General features: G+C 46.7%; 1 protein-coding gene across 1 annotated transcript in view; it reads left to right on the top strand.

The window, feature by feature from the left end:
• Positions 1 to 22195, top strand: part of LOC142772238 (uncharacterized) — a 30778-nt gene that overhangs the window by 7178 nt on the left and 1405 nt on the right. Inside the window, exons 4-6 of the mRNA XM_075874433.1 lie at positions 6391 to 6543; positions 14615 to 14862; positions 16293 to 16412. Coding sequence (XP_075730548.1) covers positions 6391 to 6543; positions 14615 to 14862; positions 16293 to 16313 — 422 coding nt within the window. The 3' untranslated portion in view covers positions 16314 to 16412. The remainder of the gene's footprint in view (positions 1 to 6390; positions 6544 to 14614; positions 14863 to 16292; positions 16413 to 22195) is intronic.

The following is a 22195-nucleotide window of genomic DNA, read 5'->3' as shown; positions in this document are numbered from 1 at the left end:
AGCTCTTCAACTAGCCTGTGTAACGCTGTCCCTCCATCCGCACCGCGCTCCCCTGGCCGCAGGTGTTGGGGCGGTGCCAAGTAGCTCACGCCTTCCCTCGCAGTGCGTGCGCGTTCACGTCACTCTCTCCCTAGAGGCTCTCACCGCTCGCCGCGTCTCGCTTCAGCCTCTCCACCACTCGCAATTTTTGAGCGCACATCGAGCGAACAGTCTATCTGCGATGAAACTCATGTAAACGCAAGGAGTTTCGCTTCGAACGGTTTTTCCAGCGCCCGCGTCGACACGCGTTTCAATCGGGTCAATGACGTGCGCTCCACTGCTGCTTCGCGTTCCATCAGGGATCCCTTCGGGGAGATGGTCTATAATTGTTCTCTTATTTTCAGAGAGTGGTCACATCTGGTTACTGCCCTCTACTAAGATATATTAAGTGTGAATACGCTTTATAAGCGACCCCAAACCATCCACCGCCGTCGGCGGCGTCCGCAGTCTTCTCTCTATCTTTAAAAGAAAGAGGACTTGGCGGGCCGCAGCGCGACGCTCTACCGAATAAGCCACGGACGCGACGCTGATATCGGTGTCAGTAACGCGCCTTATACCCCCTCCCCCTTCGCTCGCTCCTCCGCTCCCCTCGCTCGCTGCAGCTGCGCGCACACCCCTCTCTCTCGCGCGCCCGCCTTCTCTCTCAGTCTTCGCCAGTGATTAACGCCAGTGAGTTAACGTAAACTCCCCCGTGTGATCAAATTGCGATTCCCAGCAACCATTACACCATGAAGGCACCATAGTGTGATTAATAAATATAATAGTGCGAATTAATAAATACCCCTCATAGCATCACCCCGTGTATTCGCACTTAACCATGTTCACCCTCGGGGAAATGCTTGGGAGTTTTTTACATGGACATGGGGTTGTAACCGATACAATTTGTATAATTGTAAGCAGCCGCTGATTTGTGTTTATTAAGGGAGTTTGCCTCATTTTGCCGAGCGTCATAAGGACAGCACATCATAAAGTTCCTGGTTTCAGGGCCGACATAGTCGGGGAATTCAGCTGGGTGCTCGTGGTGTTTGGAAGAAAATACTGAAATTGAGAAGGTTTTCAAGAGGAGGAAAGCAGATTGCGTATCGAAGCTTTTGTAGTCGATAAAAATGTCATAATCTTGGATTTGGCGTTTCTCTTGGCATCAATCTTGATCAGCATTCTTGAACATGGTGTTTGGGTGCTTCACAATGATCAATACTAATATTAAACTTCGAGGAAACTCACTCCAGCACATTCCCTTTTTCGCGTATTTTTCTTTCATTCGCAGGAATGACACAAGTGAAGCGACGTTCACTGTATCTCCTAGTCATGGTCAACAGTTTTTGACTAAAGCATCCTTCAAACGGCAACGTTCTGCTTCAATTTGTGTGCTATCTCCGGTCGCTGCTTCCTGTCAGCCACCTTGTTGTCACTCTTCACTCTCCAAATCAGCAGGCGAACACGGAGCCGGAGCCAGCCTTTTCGGGTCGATTCGAACTTCATATGTGAACCTCTGCTTTTTTGTCAATGATTTTGCTGCTATTTTCTAAGCAACGCGGTATCGCTTTGACGATTGCTTGATGCTTTTTTTTTTCACTGTCTTCTCATGGCATGTCAACACGTTTGACATGCGTAGAGGACTGCGTATCAAATACGATGCTGCATTTGTGTTACACAGTTCGCGCTTTTGCGTTCTCTTTATTGGAAAGCACACAACATACGTTTAGAAGTACGTCGTATCACGATACTACATACTCTTTACCTCGCGGTGCCAGACACGCTTACAATTATTTGCTTTTGCATTCACTGATCTTGTTTCATCACAAAATTGATGTTGTTGTTCTGCTCGTTATTTTTGTGTGTGTGTGTGCGCAGCGCATGTTAACATTCCAAGTAAGTAGAACAAGCGTTTTTAAAACTTTGAAAAGCCATATACACAATTTCGTACACGTTTTTGTTACATCTTCTAGTGGCTCAGAAGGAGCCTAATTCATCTAACTTTGATGAAGTAAACTTTTTGCATAATAAATTCGTTTTTGTTTAAATTAGTTGTGCAGTGCAGCGTTGCATGCACTCACTTTTCTGAAAGTGCTACTCTGTTCAACTAGTCCTTCGACGAGCCGTTTTCCGCGAGCCTCCTCAAAAGCATAAATTTTCTCTGCTCGATGACTTCAAAATAGGTAGTTATTTAGCTACAGTTAAATCGGAAAGAGCTACTATAACGTATAAATTGGCGTATTATGATGTTTCATCGAAGTTTCATTGGCGTATTAGAATCGGCGTATAATATAGTCACAGCACTTTTGTCTCTTTTTTTTTCAATTAGACGTCATAAAATCTACAAAAGCCAAAACGACTACGGCACCACCTACTACGACGGCAAGCAGCCAAACTACTACATCAATGGCTTCGAGCACCATCGCAGCGGCCAGCCTCAGAACTACAACGACCACTGCGAAGCCGTCCAGCCCGGCGACGACTCCGACAAGCGCGACGACGCCAGTGAAGACAACTTCTAGTACGACGCTTACGAGAACGTCGACTAAGACAACTACAACCACAACGCCAAGTACAACTACGACACCAAGTACAACTACGACACCAAGTACAACTACGACACCAAGTACAACTACGACACCAAGTACAACTATGACGCCAAGTACAACTACGACGCCAACTACAACCACGACGCCAAGTACAACCTCGACGCCGCCTCATTCAACCAGGATGCCAACTTCAACCACACCACAGACAGGAGGTCTTTTCAGTAGTGAGTCTGACTGGCGCACAACGTGGCCGCTTGTTTTCACTATGATTGCGTGGTCCATTGTTATATTGCCCATCACGAGAACAAAAGCTGTGACGAATGTATTTTGTATCTATGACAGATCACAGCAACTTGGTAGAGATTCAATTCAATATTCAATAGATTTTAATCAAATATTCCTGACCCTCGTATCCGCTTTTACACAAAACTAAGCAAGTTAGTATTGAATGTTGATGAACATTTGAACGCTAGAATGAAGATCGACAAAAAACGTGAAAAAAAGCCGCGAGCGCCATGTTGCAATAAAGGCTTATTTTGGACGTAAGCTTACACGATCTTCCCCAAAGGAACCCTGCTTGGATGCCAAGCAGGGAGTGGTGGACAGGGTGAAGCAAGAGAGAAGTGGCACGCACGAACATGTGTCAACGCGTACGTTGAACGCGCGTCAAGTTTATTGCGCGTGAACCGATGAGACCGCGGTGTAGCAAGCGGACGTAGCGAGCGGTGGTAGGGAGCGGTGGTAGCGGCACGTGTTGCGAGAGAGCGGACGAAGTGGCAGCTGCGGGCGCTGCGGCGAGCGCGCGACAGGCGAGGGAGAAAGTGACGTCAGCGCGCACTGCCAAGGGAGCGTGACGGCAACGCGCAGCTGCGGCGTCACCTACTTGGCACTGTTCCCACACTTGTGGCGAGGGGAACGTGTTCGGGCAAGTACGTACGGATGCGAGTGCGTATGGCATTACGCACGTAATCAAAGAGCTGCTACTTATCTAAAAAAAGAGTAATTTGGTCGTAGATTCCGTGTGGGAATACGTACGCAGAAAAAGTTTTTGTAGGAGAAAATATCCAAGAGAACGGAGAACGGCATAAACCCTTCTGTTAGACGCCGAAATATGATGCAAGGGTTTGTCATTCATTATGCTCCGATATATATCAAAATTATCATGTGACGCAATAGGATTGAGTCATTTAAAATTTTTTAGTACACATTTCTCTATTTTGTCGAAAGAAGCCTACCGTTGTGGGTCAGCAATCGTCGTGTGCTTTCCTTATTCGTGTTCGCAGTTAAAAGGCTAAACCTTGAGTGTATCACATATTTATCAGTTAGTATTTGTAACTTCATTACTCAGTGACGTATATAAACCAGCGTGTCCAAGTAGTGCGCGTACTCCATAAAGTTTCAGCATCAAAAATAGGTCCGTCAAAGTTCTATTATCCTTCACTCAAAGAAGTACTGACACGAATTTCGAATATTTTCGAATCGCTGTTTTGAATAAGAGCGATGTGGTCGCGCAACCTATAATGACTTTAGTGGTGCCTCAGCATTCATCGCATAGTGCACTAATACCGCTGCCTTAAAAAAAACATTTTTGGTTTCGATATCGCGAAGGCAACTTCTCGTTGACGTGTCATGATAGTGTGACGTCACAGGGAGACACTGATTTGCGATGAACTAGCGAAGTATTCGCTAGCCGCTCATGGTGCGCGTAAAGTGACCCTGGCAGTGATAACTGCGATTTTGGCTTCAAGCAGTACGCAGATTTCGTAAACTCAGTGGAACTGTGTTGACTCGTAGCATGGCTTGTAATTAAATTCACATCAAATCTTTCTTGGTCAGAGCACATCACCTCCGTTACAGCCAAGGCTTCCTAATCTTTGGGATACCTGCGTCAAAGTCTAAGAAATGCTCCTCCGAATGTTCGCAAGCTAGCTTACCTCACTCTTGTTTGCCCTTAACTCGAGCACGCCTCCCTTATTTCGTCTAGTCACAAAGAATACCTGACAGAGATATCAGAACGAGTTCAGAACAGTGAGGGTGGCAATTTGGGCTTGTTGGTAGGGTAGCATGGTCATATATGGTAGCGCAGGCAAAGGAGGTATATAACAGCTGTATCTAGCTGATACTTAGCTACGGAGCAGAAACCTGGAGACTTAAAAAGAGGGTTCAGCTTAAATTGAGGACGACGCAGCGAGCAACGGAAAGAAAAATGGTAGGTGTAACCTTAAGAGACAAGAAGAGAGCAGAGTGGATTAGGAAACAAACGGGGGTTAAGGATATCATAGTTGAAATCAAGAAGAGAAAATGGACATGGGCCGGGCATGTAGCGCGTAGACAGGATAACCGCTGGTCATTAAGGGTAACTAACTGGATTCCCAGAGAAGACAAACGGGTTAGGGGGAGACAGAGGGTTAGGTGGGCAGATGAGATTAAGAAGTTTGCGGGTATAAAATGGCAGCAACAAGCACAGGACCGGGTTAACTGGTGGAACATGGGAGAGGCCTTTGTCCTGCAGTGGACGTAGTCAGGCTGATGATGAACATGAAACCCATGACATGTATGTCATGAATTTCATAATTTACATTTCATGGTCCTGTAAAATCTTGCGGTGGTCTCGTTCACGAGGCATGCTGAAAAACTGGTATGGTATGGTATGATTGCATGGTGAACACAAGTGACAAACCCTAACATGAAAATCACGACATGCGTGTCATGTAACAACATGACTACGTTCTACGCTCAGGATGCTCTCGCGGCCGTTTCGCTAGCGTCACATATACCAAATTTGGTATTACGGTAGGTACATGGATGGATGACGGAGGTGTGTGACTGGTGCGAACATGATAATCATGAGATGCGTGTCACGTAATAACATGACCATGTGCTATGCTCACGATGCGCTCGCGACCATTTCGCTAGCTTCACATGTACCAAACTCGCTATTACACGACGCCAATGGATGACGAAGCTATGTGATAGATGCAAACATAATAATCATGAGATGCGTGTCATGTTAGAACACGATTACTTGCCACAGTGAAGACGCCAATACATTTCGACGTGACCTGGTGCACGCGCTCGCCGGTGTTGATTTCGTCACGTCCCGCAGGCGTTGCCACGCCAGGCACCGGTCCTGCCATATATTTGCAGGCGCACCCCGCGCTGCGTTCCTTTGACGCAGGCGCGTTTCAGCGCATCTGGCGTCCCTCCGTCACGAAAAAAAGGAAGACACAGTGTTGTCTGGGTAACGCATCGGCGCGAAATGAAGCGTGTCGCATTTCGCACCGGTTGCCGTCGGGCCGCGCTGACGGACGCTGGTCGCGCCTGGCGTCAGATTATAAGTGCTCGCGTTTCGCTAACGTAGCGTCGCTGTGCCCAGTGTGCGCACGTTTCAACGCTACATTGGAGTATATTGAGCCCTTCATCATGCGCTCGCGGCCATGTTGCTAGCTCCACATATACCTAATTTGGTGTTCATGATATCAATGGATGACGAAATATGTGACTGGGGCAAACATGATAATCCTGACACGCGTGTCATGTAAGAACACGACAACATACCACGCTCATAGCGTGCTCGTGGCCGTTTCGCTAGCCCCACATATACTAAATTTGGTATCACGTGACGTGAATAGATGACGAAGGTAAATGACATATCCAAACATAAAAATCATGACACGGAAGTCATGTACGGCATCGTTTACCTCCATCTCGTAACGTTGTGCTGTTTTTAAAGTTACATATCAACATTTTTCATTCGTGCTTCGCTTATCATCGATTCCCACTGTACGTGGGATCTGCCAATTTTTTTTGTGTATGTGGTACACAGAAAAGCCGCCGCTGGTGTGTCACCTGCTGTCTCCCGTCTACGCCCAGAACAACTCGGACAAATCGTACCTAATGTCTCAAACTATACCACAACCAGGAGTGTGCGACTTCGTTGTCTTGGAGCTTCCACTCCAGTCGCCGGGGATGTATTCACGTAGGGTTTATTCGAACGCTGTCCTAGCTGTCATTAGCTTTGAAGAGAAATCTGTGTACATGAAATGAAAACTTTGATAGATTTATTTCAATATGCAATAACGCATTGCAATTCATAATGATATCGGTTTTTTTACTGGAAGCAACACGACGTGTAGTCGTTCTTGGGTTACTTCGACGCAACAATTTAGGTCTGCCAGTCTGTGAGTATGTATGTACGTTTGTCGGTTTTTCTGCCGAAACGTTACACCAAACGGCCATTATCTAACCCCATCCGCAGCACCCACCAATAATGCTCAAGTTTCAGTGTTCATACTTGTGCGATTGTCAATTAAAAACAATTATTGCGCGTATCTGAGGCACAATAACAACACATCAACATTCTGTATGTGTGTCTTTATACTAGAGAAGGCATACATAAGTAACTCTAAGGACCGTACCGTTTATCACGCAGCGCTGACAATGCAACGCTATGCAAAAAAATGCAAGTGTTTTTACAACAATTTGCTAAGACGACATGGTGGTGGCACCTGGCCGTCGCTTTGCGTTCTACACTTTGTCTCCGAGACGGGCGCGCACACTTTTTTTCGTTTTCGAATATAACTGACCGATAGCGCTCGTGTCTCACGTGCCTTAAAACGTGCCTTGATACGCTCGTTCGCCTTTGCTGCACGGATCGAGGCACTCTAACGCATTGCCTCCGGAATACAATTCAGCAATTTTCTTGCTCATAACATCAAATAAACGTTTTCTTCTCTCTCTACAGAGGCAAGACAAGCGTCTTTCAACGACATTTGCAGGGAAACCTGCATATACGGGACCATTTTTTTTTTCGAGAACATCGGCCTTTTAAAGGAGAGAGCAGCACTTTCTAAGTGAGTCATTTGCCAAGTCTTTGGCTTGTGTAATGCGGGTTTCTGATCAAACACCGCACAACTCTGCCTACTGTTGTGTCGAACTGGTGAGGAGATATCTGAACGACAAGCTAAACAGGGATCGTGCTCAACTTCGTCTGATGTCAGAGTAAAGACAACTAAGCTTTCACGAAACATTCAAACGAATACGCCGAAGTCTGAAAGTACGCATGTGCCGGACACATGCAAACGGCTACGGCATTCACTTTTCAATCGTATTCCGCGTTACGTGGGTTATTCCTTGCACGTCCACGAACAAGTTGGGAAAATTTAATTGCATTTGGTTGGGTATGTCAATAATAAATGATTATTTCTAAGGGTGTGAGTGGCCTGAAAGTCGGGCAGCAATTGCGCGCTCACGAGTTGTGACGTAGTAAGTAGATTGCTTTGGCGAGCATTTGCACTCCGTCAGGCGATTGGGTTCTACGATGAGTGACGTGCTCAATCGATTAATTTCAGCGTTTTTCCGCCCGGCTTCGAAAGTAAACGATTAGCAAAGTTAAAGTTACGGTAAGAGACGACGACTCTTCTCCATGCAGCACACGATGTCACACATGCTGTGTTAATACGGTGGTCCTGGATGGTTAGTAGTGGAGCTTATAAGCAGTGAATTCTGGGGCCTTATATTGAACCGAAATATTCTTGTAGAGCCTATTTTTCATAGAAGTATAAACGGAATAGACCCTTCAACTTCTCTTTTTTGTTGAAGACCCCAGATTGTTGGGTGCTCAAATCACATCCTCTTTAATGGTCAGGATGTCATATTCATACGCAAAATCCACGTACCTAAAGCTGACAGATGAACAGACATTCTATCAATACTTCCCTAGTAAGCAAAGCATTTACTCGCTTCTTTATTTGCGCATTTTCTACATCTAAACGAATATTTCTGAAATGTGTCATCTACTTCCGAATCACTGCGTCACTGAACGTTTCAGGCGTGCAATCATTGGACCAGTAAAGCCAGTCGACGACCAGAACAATTGTGCGTCATTTGCGTTTGCCTTAGACTTTCCCAATGCTTGGGTCGTGTATCTTGGGGTAGCAACCTGCTTTCTGCAAAGAGTAGAAAGATAAATGTGCAGTGGATCGAAACAAAAGAAGGTGGCTTTTTTCTCTGTGTGAGATGCAATTGCGCGAGTACCTTGGCCTTAAACACAACACACAATGTACTGCTGGAAGTAGTTGATTATTCCATTTAAGCCGAAAACGCCATTCATATGTGCAATCAGTATTCACTAAGCACGTTTATATTTCTTTGCCTCTGTCGATTACTCTTCCTCACTCGAACATTACCCGAACACGCCATCTTACCAAATAATAAACTTTCCCAGCATTACTTTGATGCACTTGATCAAAGGCATCGTAGATTACGATAGCCGTTATTTCTATTGCGATCACGTATATGGCCAGACTCTGAGGGACTGTGCCTGTGAACAAAAGGGGGCGTATTGGGCGCGAGTCCCACAGGAGGAACGGACGCTGCAATCGCTGTGACGTGCAGGGTTGAATCACGTTATCTCGCCTCACTCTGGCGAAGAAAAGCGGGTGGCAGAATGCGTTGTTTTTAAGCGCGACTTCGTTGTGGTACCAATTATAAACTGCGTTGTTTTGCTCTCACTTCATGCGTGCGAACTACTGGAGGCTACACAATCAGAAAAAAATGCGAGAAAGGCTAGAAATGGCGTAGCGTAGTTTCCTAATATACACTAGAGGAAACTCTGGCGCTGGTGTCTTATGGGAGCTGCAACGCACGGCGCTTCAGCGACCATGGACATAATTCGTACACAGATTTGTCTAATCTTCTGGCTCCGTGCATGTTCGTGTAGCTTGGAGCTGTTTTCTCACGAAACAAAAATCAACAAATGTTCAACGGTTGCGCTTCACCACCTCATGTTTTTAGGCTTACCATTTAGAATCGGGTCACGTAATTCGAAAAGATTCGTTATTTCTTTCAAAACGAAACCGAAACCAGCAATAGACGAAGCTGCAAGTACGGTTGGTCACCCGAATACCAGGCAAATCTGTGTACTACCCATCATTCCCATGGCCACTAAACGATCGTAGCGCCAGAGTCCCCTATATTTAATTTGAGGAAACTCTATGTGGCGTAGTACTATTCTGCTCCGTGATACATATATACAGTGCGATCCGTAGCAGAAGGAGCCAGACGTGCTATTTCACTTTTACCCCTACCATGCTTTGCAAGAGCGTGATGCCAAGTCACCTCTCATATTTTATTGTTGTGCTTATTGTGCTTATTGTGTCCATAGGGTCAAAGTGAACGCCGACCGCAAATGTGCACATAAAAACGGAAGGTGTGTGTTCCCGCTCTGGAGCCTCGTTCACAGTGTGCGAACGATTATGTATGTTAAATGAATATGTATGCTTTGAAATACGACGTAGCAACATGCGTGCATGTGTGGGAAGTGGCCGTCGCTGAGTTTAAGAATGTGCGTCAATGTATGAATTGTCAGAAAGTCAAGATAAATCCAAGAAGTCAAATTCTTTTCTTTCCGTTATCTTTAACTTACTCTGGTCTATTTCTTGTCTGGTTTCTTCCGCGCGTTCCGCCAGCGCGTTCGATCAAACCTTCTCTCTTACATCGTACGCATGTGCTGCTGGAGCCTTTTTTGCTGAAGGTTACTTTTCTTGCTGAGGTAACGTTTAGCACAGTCTGCGCCTTGCAACACCCCCTTTTCGGGTGTCCATGTTATACGTTGTCCTCGTGTGGGTTCCCGAGCACACGGATTTCGGGCGGTTTCCGTCCGTGACTGTAGACTTCAGCTCACATTCCTCCTTGATTATAGATTACACCTGTAGAGTAGGCCCTTAAACACGGTCACTTGTTCTTCCAGATGTTGTTTTCAGCGACAAGAGAAAAAGTATTCAGCTTCCTACAGCTGCCGCAAAATCTCATACAGCTTATCAAGGAAGCTGTAAGCGCTCGACAGGGATATTTGTACTGAAACACTAAATTGCAATTTATATCGCGGTAATTAAAACCTTGCCGCATGCTCCTTGAAGGGTGCGAAGTAATATGGCCGTCTGGCACATGCTGCACTTGCTATCGTAATCGAGCCCGGTCAACACCGCATTTTTATATCACCATTTACACCTTTCCAAAATGTGCAGAACTGATGCAATCCTCCGAAAATTTTCCCCCTGCTCGATGGCGATCAAATGGGCACTGTGTTAAAACCGTACAAAAAGCTTGCGCAATGGGGGTAACAGATAAATATTACGATTGTGCCACAGCAAGTGAAATCATGTGAAAGTTTACCTATACCTACAACTCTGAGTGAGGCACGCCTGTACACGTTTTCCTCCAATAATATACAGAAAGGTTGCTGCGGCATGCAGCTGTAAACATGTGGCTTCCTTCCCACAAGTGGGGAATCTGCTTGTTATGTGCCTCATAGGGCTCAGCATGCTAAACAAGAACATTTACAACCTGCGCATGCTTGTCGCGTCAACCACGACCCGTTTTCAGATGATAACCTATAGGTTGGCTTCTGTGTTATTACAGGTTGGCAACCATGTTATTACACTCCTTCTATAGAAGGAGTGTAACAACACGGTTGCGAACATGTATTGCAGAAAAATATGTTGTTGTTGTTTTTTTGCCACAAGCATGCGTTAACGCCCTGTTCATATACTTCAGTTCGACGCAGAATGACTCGATAGAGTTGATAAAAGCAGCTCACTCGGCCGAAGCTTTCATGCAGGTGGCTATAACAGATAACGCCGGCAGTCAGGCAGTAAAGAATGAGCAGCATTTTTTTTTAAGCAGTTATTTGGCATTTCGTACAGTCTATGAAGAAACCACCACAACATTTTACTGATTTCGATGAAGTCAACTACAAAACAAGAATAAGATTGGCCTCACATCTGCATGTTACACAGCAATAGTCGTAGAAAGACAATAGTCTTGCGTCTGGAGAGAGTGAACAAAACGTTTATTTGATGTACTGTGCTAGAAAATCGGTTAATGGTGTTCTGGAGGCGCTGCATTACAGTGCCTCTAGGGTGCAGTGAAGGCGAACGAACGCATCAAGTCACGTCACATGCGAGACATGAGCGCTATCTGGCAGTTAATTATCTTGGAAAACGAAGCGCGTGGCGTGCGTGCCTGTCTTGGAAGCGATAAGGTGTAGAAGGCAACGCGACGGGTAAGTGCCACCACCGTGTCGTCTAAGCAAAGCGTTCGACACACTTGCCTCTTCGCGCAAGCTTTGCATTGTCAGAGCAGCGTGATAGATGCTACGGTCCTTAGAATTACTTATTTACGCCTTTTCTAGTAAAAAGGCACACATACAGAATAGTGACGTGTTGTTTAGTGTCTCAGATATGCGCAATAATTGCTCCTATTTGACCATCAAACAAATATGAACGCATAATCTTGAGCAACATTGGTGGGCGCTGTGGATGGGGTCGACCATTTGGGGTATCGTTTGAGGTTTAGCGCCGTTTGGGGTATCGTTAAGGGCGGACAAACAGACAAGTGTACAGACTGACAGACAGACCAAAATTTTTGCGTTGAAGATCCTCGAGAAAGACTATCATCTTTAATAAAGAATGGATACGCGAAAGCGCGCTTTGGACTGTGCGCCAGAAGGCTGGCGTAGCAATCTAACCATGCACGTCACAAGGTTGTCCCCGCATGGTTACGCCGTGGTGTCCCCCACAACCGATATTTATATCGCCTGCGCGGGCATATTGACGCGTAAAATTGCACTGTTCGGTGCCCCCCGCCCTTTCGCCACCACCGATGCCTCTTTCACAAGTGTCGTGATACTCGGCGGTGGCACCTCCCGCCAACTGTAGTGCCCCTTCACCTCGTGCCGTTAAGGGCCGTTCCATGCGCTAGCCGCACAGCCGCAGTGCATGTGCTGGCACACCTGCCGCATCCAAGTGAAGGGAGCAGGTCCAATTGGCTTATTTGTCCCCCGCTTGCATGCGGCAGGGGTCCCGGCACGTGCGTTGCGGCTGGGCTCCGTAGAACATCCTTAAGCGTGTTTCACATGCGAGCGATTTTGCCCCAAGAGCGGAGCGGAAGCCGTCGCGAAGAGGTTTCTAGAGCGTCTACAAGACGCTGCAACGAACATCGCCCAAGTTTGAAAAAATTCGCTCGCGGCATAGCGTTTAACCAAAGGGGCAGTAGTGGCGTGGGTGGCACGTGATGGCGGGGGCGGAGTCGAGGAGCGGGCGTGCTCACCGGGAGCAACTCGCTTCCACTCCTCAGTACGGAGAACGCTGCCCATCAGAGCGGCGGGCATCGCGCAAAAGCAGCGCATGTGAAACAAACTCGCCTCCCAGCGTCCTGCTGTCGCTCACCTCCGCAACCTCCACCACTCAGTATTTCGCATGGGGAAAAAGAGTTAGGGATAGCAAAGATAGCAAAGACCTGTCCTATTACGTGGAAGCCATGTGATGGGACCGACGTGTTTAGTTCACTCGGAGCAGGAATAAGAGAAATTGAAGGAGCACCGAAGTGCACAGAAGAGTAAAAGGGTGCCGCAAAGATTTGTAGCCGCTGCCGCACAAGGCGCAGCCGCAGCCGTTGGCTACCCTCTTCACAGTAGCGGAAACACTTAGTATTAAAACAAACGCGTTTTGTGCCAACACCCGCAATGAATAATCAATCAATCAATCAATCAATCAATCAAAGAACTTTATTTTCACGAAAAACAAAAACATATACGGTGAAAAAAAGTGGCCGGGAAAAAAGCTGTTCAATGACAGCTTGACAAAACCCCAGCCACCCATCGGTGACGAAACGACAGGGTAAAGCACCTGATAAATGCGGGGGGAAAATGAATAATAATAGTCAGTAAACAGTTTCAAATTGATATCATAGTGCATTCACTACGGGCGCAGGTGCACTACAAGGTCAAATGTACCTAATTATACACTTGCTGAAGCTAAGTAACGAGAAAAAAAGACAAAAAAAGTCGAAAAGAAAAACATACAAAATACAAAAAGTAAAACAAAGCCAGAGAAGAAGAAAAAACAAAAAAAAATGGAAATAAATATAATAGGCACTTCAAGTACATTAAAATGTACAATGCGCAGTTATATACCCTGTGAAGATGCGGTTCGCTTTCGTGTTATACCAATTCCCACAATGAGTGTGATAAAACAAGTTTGTTGTTGTTGTTGTTGTTGTTGTCGTCGTCGTCGTCGTCGTCGTCGTCGTCGTCGTTGTTGTCGTCGTCGTCGTCGTCGTCGTCGTCGTCGTCGTCGTCGTCGTCGTCGTCGTCGTTGTTGTTGTTGTTGTTGTTGTTGTTGTTGTTGTTGTTGTTAAAAATGTCAACAAGATGTGGAGCTCAGCTTGTCACTGCGGATGTCTCAATGTGGTGTAGCTGTGTGCTATAATTGATTGACGTTCACTGGGCCAACCCAAAGCCGCAGGTTGCGTTGTCTTGCTTGTCCCGCGTAGGACGAGGGAGGCTAAAACCGTACAACAGTTAGCAAGCGTATCTAACTTGTTTACCATATTAGCCTATGTGACACAAAGTATAGAGGAGTTCCATTTGCGACAACTAAAACGCGTTCTGGGCCTAGTCGCTCCGTGGACCTGTGAAAATGTGGAGGCACAAAGCAACAAGGGCAAATACAGGAATGGTGCCCCGCTTCGGTCCTTTCTTTTCCTGGTTCGCTTGCACCTCTAAATTTTCGTCCGACCGCTATTTAAAGACCCGTAAACGATTGATTGACTTGTGGGGTTTAACGTCCCAAAACCACCATATGATTATGAGAGACGCCGTAGTGGAGGGCTCCGGAAATTTTGACCACCTGGGGTTCTTTAACGTGCACCCAAATCTGAGTACACGGGCCTACAACATTTCCGCCTCCATCGGAAATGCAGCCGCCACAGCCGGGATTTGATCCCGCGACCTGCGAGTCAGCAGCCGAGTACCTTAGCCACTAGACCACCGTGGCGGGGCACCCGTAAACGATATTGAAGTGCTTTGCAACAACGAAAAGTTTCACCTTCGGAAAACATGACCCTAAAGCTCCTTCATGTGCATTGCTAAGCTGACTATACATGCCACCTTATTCGAATATAATTTAGCCCGTCGAAAAGAAGAGTTCTAACACGTACTGTTACCGCTCACGCCTTCCTTGTGTTTATTTTCATCTCATTTCCTGCAGCCGACTCGTATGATTTCCTGCCGAATGGAACGGCGTACACGTTTCTCTTCACCGTCAACTTGATTCGGAATAACTTCGCACCGACAAATACGGCGCTGAAATCTATATTCTTCCAAATCAGCGTGCGAAACGTCCTAAAGAAGCAGGGGGTGCCGCTGTACGGCTTCGGATTCCTCCGGGATGTGCGAATACCGAGCGATGAAGGAAATGTAATGAGATCAGTGGAGACACTTAAAGAAACCTATCAGGTGGGATATCTCTCTCTTTGTATGTATGTATATATATAGGCAACATCTCAGCAGCAATCATCTGTTTTGGCGGACAATCATAGGCGTTTGTGGATGGGCACCTCATCTCAGGACCTGTAGCGCCTGTTCGCTCCCGAGTTCACAGCCAAGTAAATTTCGTTACCATACAGTCATTATCACGTCTCAATATATACATACATTATATATATATATATATATATATATATATATATATATATATATATATATATATATATATATATATATATATATATATATATATATATATATAAGGGAAGAAGAGTATACCTAAGGGCTCGTTTCTTCATGTTTTAACACAATATTAATGAGATATAACAGACAGTAATGCCAAGGAATGTACAGGGGAAGTTATTAGAACCAATGGAATGTAAATAAGAAAGAAAAGTTTTTTACCACCTACCTACCTGATTTGCTGCGACGTTGGAGCTTTACGAGTCGTATTTGACGGTTAAAAGAAGCGTCGTCCCCTCACCGCTGCACATAGATGTAGCGTCTCATGCCAGCGCAGGACATTGCCTCGAGTGAATGTTTTTCACGAGCGCGTCTTGCCTAAGCTCGTTTTAAATCGACTGCAAACCGATGACGAAACAGGGGAGACGCACCGTCACGCTCCTCTGACTCGACTTCACAACAAAACCAGAGGTGCATTGAGGGCATACCACTGGGACTACTGGGACAGACGCACCTAGCGTTGCAGAAGACGAAACGATAAGTGTTTCACGCTTAATCCTGTGCTGTTATTTCTATAAACAGATAATACATACTTCTCAGACAAAAACAATCAAGTTTGTTTTTCAAGTGTTGTGAAAAATAATTCAATAAAGCTCGATGCCAAACCTGGAGTGCAATAGCACAGCGATGCAAACACCGATGATTGAATTCGTCCAGGTTTCACTTTTGCCGTCTGGTCGCGAAAACTCTTTGCAAGAAAGTTCTTGCACAAATAATTGAATCAAGTTCAAATCAAATTTGAGTTCATATCACTTTGTTTTACCCCCGAAAAAGAAGCGTCGCGAATCTCAAGAACGTAATACATTCAAAGCGGATCCGAAGCCTGTACTTCCCATGATTCCCATGGGGGTACAAGTGCCGCCGAAGTAGCACGCGTAAACACTAGCGCCAGATTTTGCTCTGGGTATTATTGTATGAAACTTTGTGGCCAATGGATCACACCATAATTTTGGACCTCTTGGCAATTTAGGGGCCGTTTGAAGTTTAGCATAGTCATTTTATGATTAAGAAACACTGAAATAAATTCACCTAACACTCGGCCAATCACCTGCATTGCGTAAGAGCCACGAAAAGAGGTGAAGAAGAAGAAGGCCTTGCTTGCCTGGTCGTTACTCTGCCGGGACTAGGTTCGAGTATCGACTGCCACATCCTTGCAGATTCGGCATCCGTCAACCTGACTGCCTGGCCCAGATATGTTGCTGTCACATCGTTTCAACGCTGTCATCCTGAGCTGCCATCTTCCGTTTTGCCTCTACTCGCGTACTGATATCCACAAGGTGAGAAACTACACCATGTTTATTCGTACGTCTCCGATTATAAATAGAGTGGCGTTTACCAAGTTTCCGCAAATTTTGTCCCGTACCTGTGAGCTGCGTGAAAAAGCTTCAGAGCCAATAGCGGAAGGTTTTAATTTCAAAGCGGAAGGCATAGTCAGTGAATACAATCTAAATTTTGAAATTAATTTCATTGACGCAAACAAAGTGGAAAGAGTTGCGAATCATGCAGAAAGTAAGAAACTTAGGCATTTAGTTTTACAGCGTTTGTGGGCTCAAAACTAGTAGTTAGCAAGCAGAGTAATAAAAGCCATTTATTAGCTGTCAATGATCGCTGTTATCTTGAGGGAGAGTAAAGTAAGAACTGCAGTCCATCGCCTTTTCGAAGACACTGCTTGTCATTGTGACCAGCATATACATTATGCGCACAGGGAGGGGTGAGTGTTGGGAGAATAGCTGCCTCTTCAGTCACCCAAACGGGGGGGAGGGGGAGGAAGGGGGGTTACTGAGGCGCAGCGTGCAGCCCCCACAGAAGACCTCACGACCACTTGGGGTGACCGCTTTTCTTTTAAATGCGAATGCATTTCTTATGGTGTCATCCATTGACAGATTCGGAGCACTTCCAATAATACTTTCGTCTGCTTCATCTGGAACAAGTCTCTTTTTTTGGAGGATTGAAAGTGCTCCCTGTATGTTCCAATGGCAGATCTGGAGCAGTTTTGTCGCCAGATCCACTCCACAGAGCAATTTTTTCTACTCCGCTTCAATTGGTGGTTTTGGTCGGAAGTCTCAAGCACCCCATGCCTTCAAACGGTGCCACCTTCGGCCACGCCAACGGACGCTGGTCGCGTCAGTTTTGCCCCGCGTCGGAGCTCACGTTTTGCTAGCATAGCAGCGCTGTGCCCCGCGTACCCATTCATGCCAAAAGAGAAAGGCGCGCTTCGCGTTCCATTCTGAACCTTTATTTGTTCTAGATAATAGAGCACGCGTGTTCCATTGGTGGCTTCCCTTCGGTTGCCCTCCGCCAGAGGGAAGTGCTTCGGCGCAGCGTTTGTCGGCCACTCCAAATCTGCCAATCGATGACTCCATTAGTCGGGCTATGGCAGGCATCCAGCGGCGGCGTCCGCGGCGGCGGACGTTCACCGACAGGTGTTATGTTTCCGCTCTCACTCCCTCTCCTATTGCGACAGCTGTGGGCGTGCGTAAAGCCCCTTGGTGCGCGTGGTTATCCCAAGGAGGATATAAAAACCTGCTGGAGTGGAAGCCGCCTATGCTTACCCATGGGAGGGGGTGAAGCCGCGCCGACCCGCCGGCGGCCATCTTGGCAGAGGCAAGAAACAGCCGAGTACAGCTGCGCTCGCGCTTATTTAAGCAGCAGGTGCAGTTTCTCGCGTCTTCAAAGCAATAAAAACAGTTGTGTCAGGTTGAAAGCATTTATTCTTTGCTTTTTGGTGGCGAAATGGCCTACAATAACGCTTTGAGAAACTCGAAAATGGCAGAAAAAACACAATCACACAAACATTAAAAATATATGCGAACAGTATAGCCGAAACGAGCAGTGCGGGGAGACTCACTGATGTTTGAAAATGATCATTCTTGAAAGAACTGGCCTGACCCTGTCCTTGATGATCTCGCGGTTTCTTTCTTTTGTCATATGGTGGATGCGGATTTTCACATACAGCTCCGCAACTTTTTTCCACAAGCTGTAGATATGATTGTCGAGGGGATCAAGGTCAAGAATGTGCTGCTCTAGCTTCTGAAACCATTTTTCCTCTACAGACAGTCGTAGCACTTCCAAAACGAGATGCTTTGACTAGGAGTTAACAGCTTGAAGTGTTCCACACTCAATCTGTAGCCATCGCAGCCCCTTTTCAACGGCTTCACACAAGCCAATGACATCCTTGGACGGGGACACAAGCCCACCTCTGTTTTTCTGCTCAACTAGGGGAACTAGCTCATCTGAGTACAGGGCCGCAATGCACTATTCGCATGTTGTTGCCTTGCACACTTGGCGTACAACGAAGCCTGCGATATAAGGCACCACCGCAACAACTATGGCAGAAAGGTTTTCAGGGTGCGTGTAGTCGTGGTGATCGTGAGACTCCAAGATCGAGGACCTGCGCATGTCTGTGAGCGCGCTTGTTGCGTCTACCTGGGCGACAACAGTAGTGGCATTCAGGATGGAAACCATGTCTTTGGTGCAGTTTCCCGAGCTAGAAGACGTCACTTCTGTTTGCACCAGCAAACGCTTGTATGCTGCCATGAACTTAGCAGCGGTTGGGTTGTTGTTATACCCACCTCGGCTACGAACAGATCCGAAGAAGTTCTCAGCGTGATCCTGGCTCAGTTTGTGCGTCAACAAGTACTTCAGCTTACCCTGGCCAACAAGCTCGTCGAACATTTTTTCAGTGCTCGCCATGCAGATCAAGAAGCCCACAAAACCAGTTTTTTTTTTCAAGCTTTCTAAAACTGGCCGCCCAGCCGGATCTCTCAATCCCTTTATATACGCTTGGGTGTAGGCAAAGAATGGCTTCCAGCAGGCTTCATTCTGCTTCCGCAGAGGAGCCTTCTACGACCTTGCAAAAGGGTTCCTAGAATTAAAAAGGTCGAACAGGTGATCGAAGACCCTCACGAACTTCGATGTTGCACTGGCGCCCCGGAACTGGGGTAGCTTCAGCACATTTTCACAGAAGTCCAAGGCGTCGGCCACAGAGGAACTCAATGCTTGCGCAGCATATCGCACCTTCATCTTTTGTTTTTCCCATTGCACGTGTACTTTCGTGAGTTTGTTGCCCAGCCGCAGCCCTTCGGAACGCTGCAATGCCTCCAATGCCACTATGTAGGCCCACTTTATGTGCTTTCCTTCAGCATCAACAATGTAGCTTAAGTTCGCCAAGCAATTGCGGATAAGCTTAATCATGTGGCAGGCGTCTAGGATAATGTAAACATTCTTAGCATCGTCAGCTGGGTTCACAAAGCTTGAAGAAATTTGCTCACAGTCAACACGAAGTTGAGCACCTAAACACCTGGCCATAGTGAAATTCGACGAGGCTCCGTCAAATGTGAGAGAGAATACTTCAGCCTTCACCGACGCAAGCTTCTCAATGCACTGTTTGGCCAGCTCGGCCCTCTCTGCTCCTGTGAGTGAGTCTATTAAGAAGTATCCAACTGGCATCTTAAATCTGACGTTGATTCCAACGATCATGAAGACACACGCATTTGCAGCTTCAGGAAGACCGTCATCGTCAAGCCCAGTTCCGAAGTCAACATACCCTACTACCTTATCTCCAACTAGCTCTACGTGTTTCCTGATGGCCATGTCGTCTACAATGAGAGCGCAGTAGAAGGGTTTATCACGTGCTTCCGCAAACTTCTCAAGGAAAGCAAATGCTTCGGCTGTGAAGCCAGGAGCTCCTTGAATCGACTTGTACCAGCCCCTTAGTGTTCGCTGGGATGAGAGGGCTTCGTTGAACTTGGATCGTACATACTCGTACGCGGCTGGACCGTAAAAATGCAAAGTCAGTGCAAATGCTCGCAGCTCAGGTGGGTACTTGCCCTTCTGCTCATTGCCCACCCTGCAAAGTAGTTGCTGAATGTCATCCGAGAAAACAGATGAAAACAGATGTGAGCCTTCTTCTGACAAGAGTTTTTGCTCTCTGATTTCTTTGATGATTTCTTGGGTGGTTTCATTTCTCTTGACCAGCCTTCGTTTAGTTTGTTGCAGTGTTTTGACCTTCTTTAACTGGGTTATCTCTTCTTGTGAGGAAAGGACCTTGTCTTTGTAGAACTGTTTGGTTGGCGAGTCTTCAGGAATATTTTCAGCTCCAGGCAGGTCGCACAACCCAGAACACTCAGGACCAGGCGGGGCCGGGAAATCTCGAGACTTGGGGTCGGGACGCTTCTGTTTGACCTGGGTTTGAAAGCATACGTTTTTTCAGACGAGCTAAAAAGGCAGCAAGCGCAAAAACTAAATGAAACCTCACACGTATAATGTGGGTACAATTAAGCTACACATTTTCTTTGAAGAAATAATAAATGTATTAAGTAACAAACTTTTTCATAATCGTGCACGAGACATTGTATGCCAGCAAAAAGGACATGCACCCGCTCTGGTATAACTTTCCATTCGCCGGATGTGCCTTTAAGTATCGAATTGTAACCACTGTCAGTATGCTGTGAATGTCAATAATGTTTTTGTAGTAAACATTGCTGTATGCCCATTCCTGCTTAAGACCTGGTAAACAGGTCAGCAGTAATAAATAAATAAATAAATAAATAAATAAATAAATAAATAATAAATATCTTGATCACCAGTTAAGGCGAAGGTGAAGCAGTTACCATTACCGGTAACTTCACCTTCGCCGGCGGCGTCCGGTAATGCGGTAAACGGTAACGCAAACACGGTAACGATATGCTAAAACTACAGCTACTCCTGCACAGTACCGCCAATTCTCGGCACGCAATCAATGCCACGTATACCCGCAACAACATTTCGTGGAACAAGTATTATGTAGCGGCCGTAACGCCACGAGCGTTATGCACGCTAAACATTACGCTTCTCGTCCAGCGATGGCAATAATACTCACAGGTTTCTGCAGATGAGGCGGAAAAGCTGGAAACGACGTGGGCACACTTCCCACCCGCAGTCGCGTCGTTTGCCCAGTGCGGTCAAAGCACTCAGGAGTGAAATGTACAAAGCACAGGCGGTCTCCATCCTTAGCGCGCCACACTTCACGGCGAACTGCCCGCTCCCAAAGACTCCGAACTTCTGCATTCTTTGGAAACCTGTCAAGAAATATACGACAATCAACTGCGGCACACGTACACACAATGCCATTTTGCTGCTCTTTCATGTGCGGGCCTGCAACCAACTACAATGCGGCTGAAATGACCGCGAGTAGAACACGCTAAATTTCATGTACTTACAGGTGAAATGTGAGGCCACAACCTTTCTTCAGCTTGTTTGTGCATCCGTAGGCAACGCAGGAGGTAACCATTATCCAAGAGCAAGACTTGCACTCATTGAAAACTTTGAAGAAAACAGCGTGCACCAGCAACAAAGCGTGGAGGCGACACACCGGCAGCGCGCTTTCTGCCTCCGGCAAGATGGCTGCCGCTGGCGTCACCTGACGGGCGTCGCTTCCACTCCAGCAAGTTTTTATATCCTCCTTGGGTTATCCTCGCCCCTAGCCGCTGGAGCATGTTTTGTTAGAGAGTGTAGGAAAGGGTAGTTGCAGTGCTTCGCCTTCCTTCTCTCGCCATTCGCTCTCTCTCCTCTCTGCGCACGCGTTCACTCTCGACCGTTCACTGGCTGGGCGCCTCTCAAGAGCAGCCGGAAATGTGCGCTCGAGACGCTGCTGTGAAACGCCAATGCAGAGCCGAGAACGCTGGCTCCTCGCTCTCGACCGTTCGCTGGCTGGGCCCCTCTTAAGGCGATGGCAGAAATCTGTGAAGGCGAATGTCAGACGGCAATGGTGCCCTCTTTTGGCGCAATAAATGTATTCATTCGCATTTACTCACGATTCTCTTCGATAAGGCAGGGGCATTTTTTGCTGTAACATCTGCAAACGAAAGCCACGGCTGCGCATGATGAGGTTGCCCCTGCCTATATTATTATTTATAAGACGCTATCAGACTCCCCAGATGGCTCACCATAGTTGTGCTTCGTTCGTACGTTATTTCTCGCGTCAGCTTGCTATAATCGGGAGCAACTTCCTGTGGCAATGAAAGGAAAGCTATGGGGGCAGAGCTACTGCACATGTACTGCTCTGCGAATAAGTCCGGTG

This window comes from Rhipicephalus microplus, chromosome 9 (genome assembly GCF_043290135.1).
Source record: "Rhipicephalus microplus isolate Deutch F79 chromosome 9, USDA_Rmic, whole genome shotgun sequence".
NCBI lineage: Eukaryota > Metazoa > Arthropoda > Arachnida > Ixodida > Ixodidae > Rhipicephalus > Rhipicephalus microplus.
This window is presented reverse-complemented; position numbering and strand designations above follow the sequence as displayed.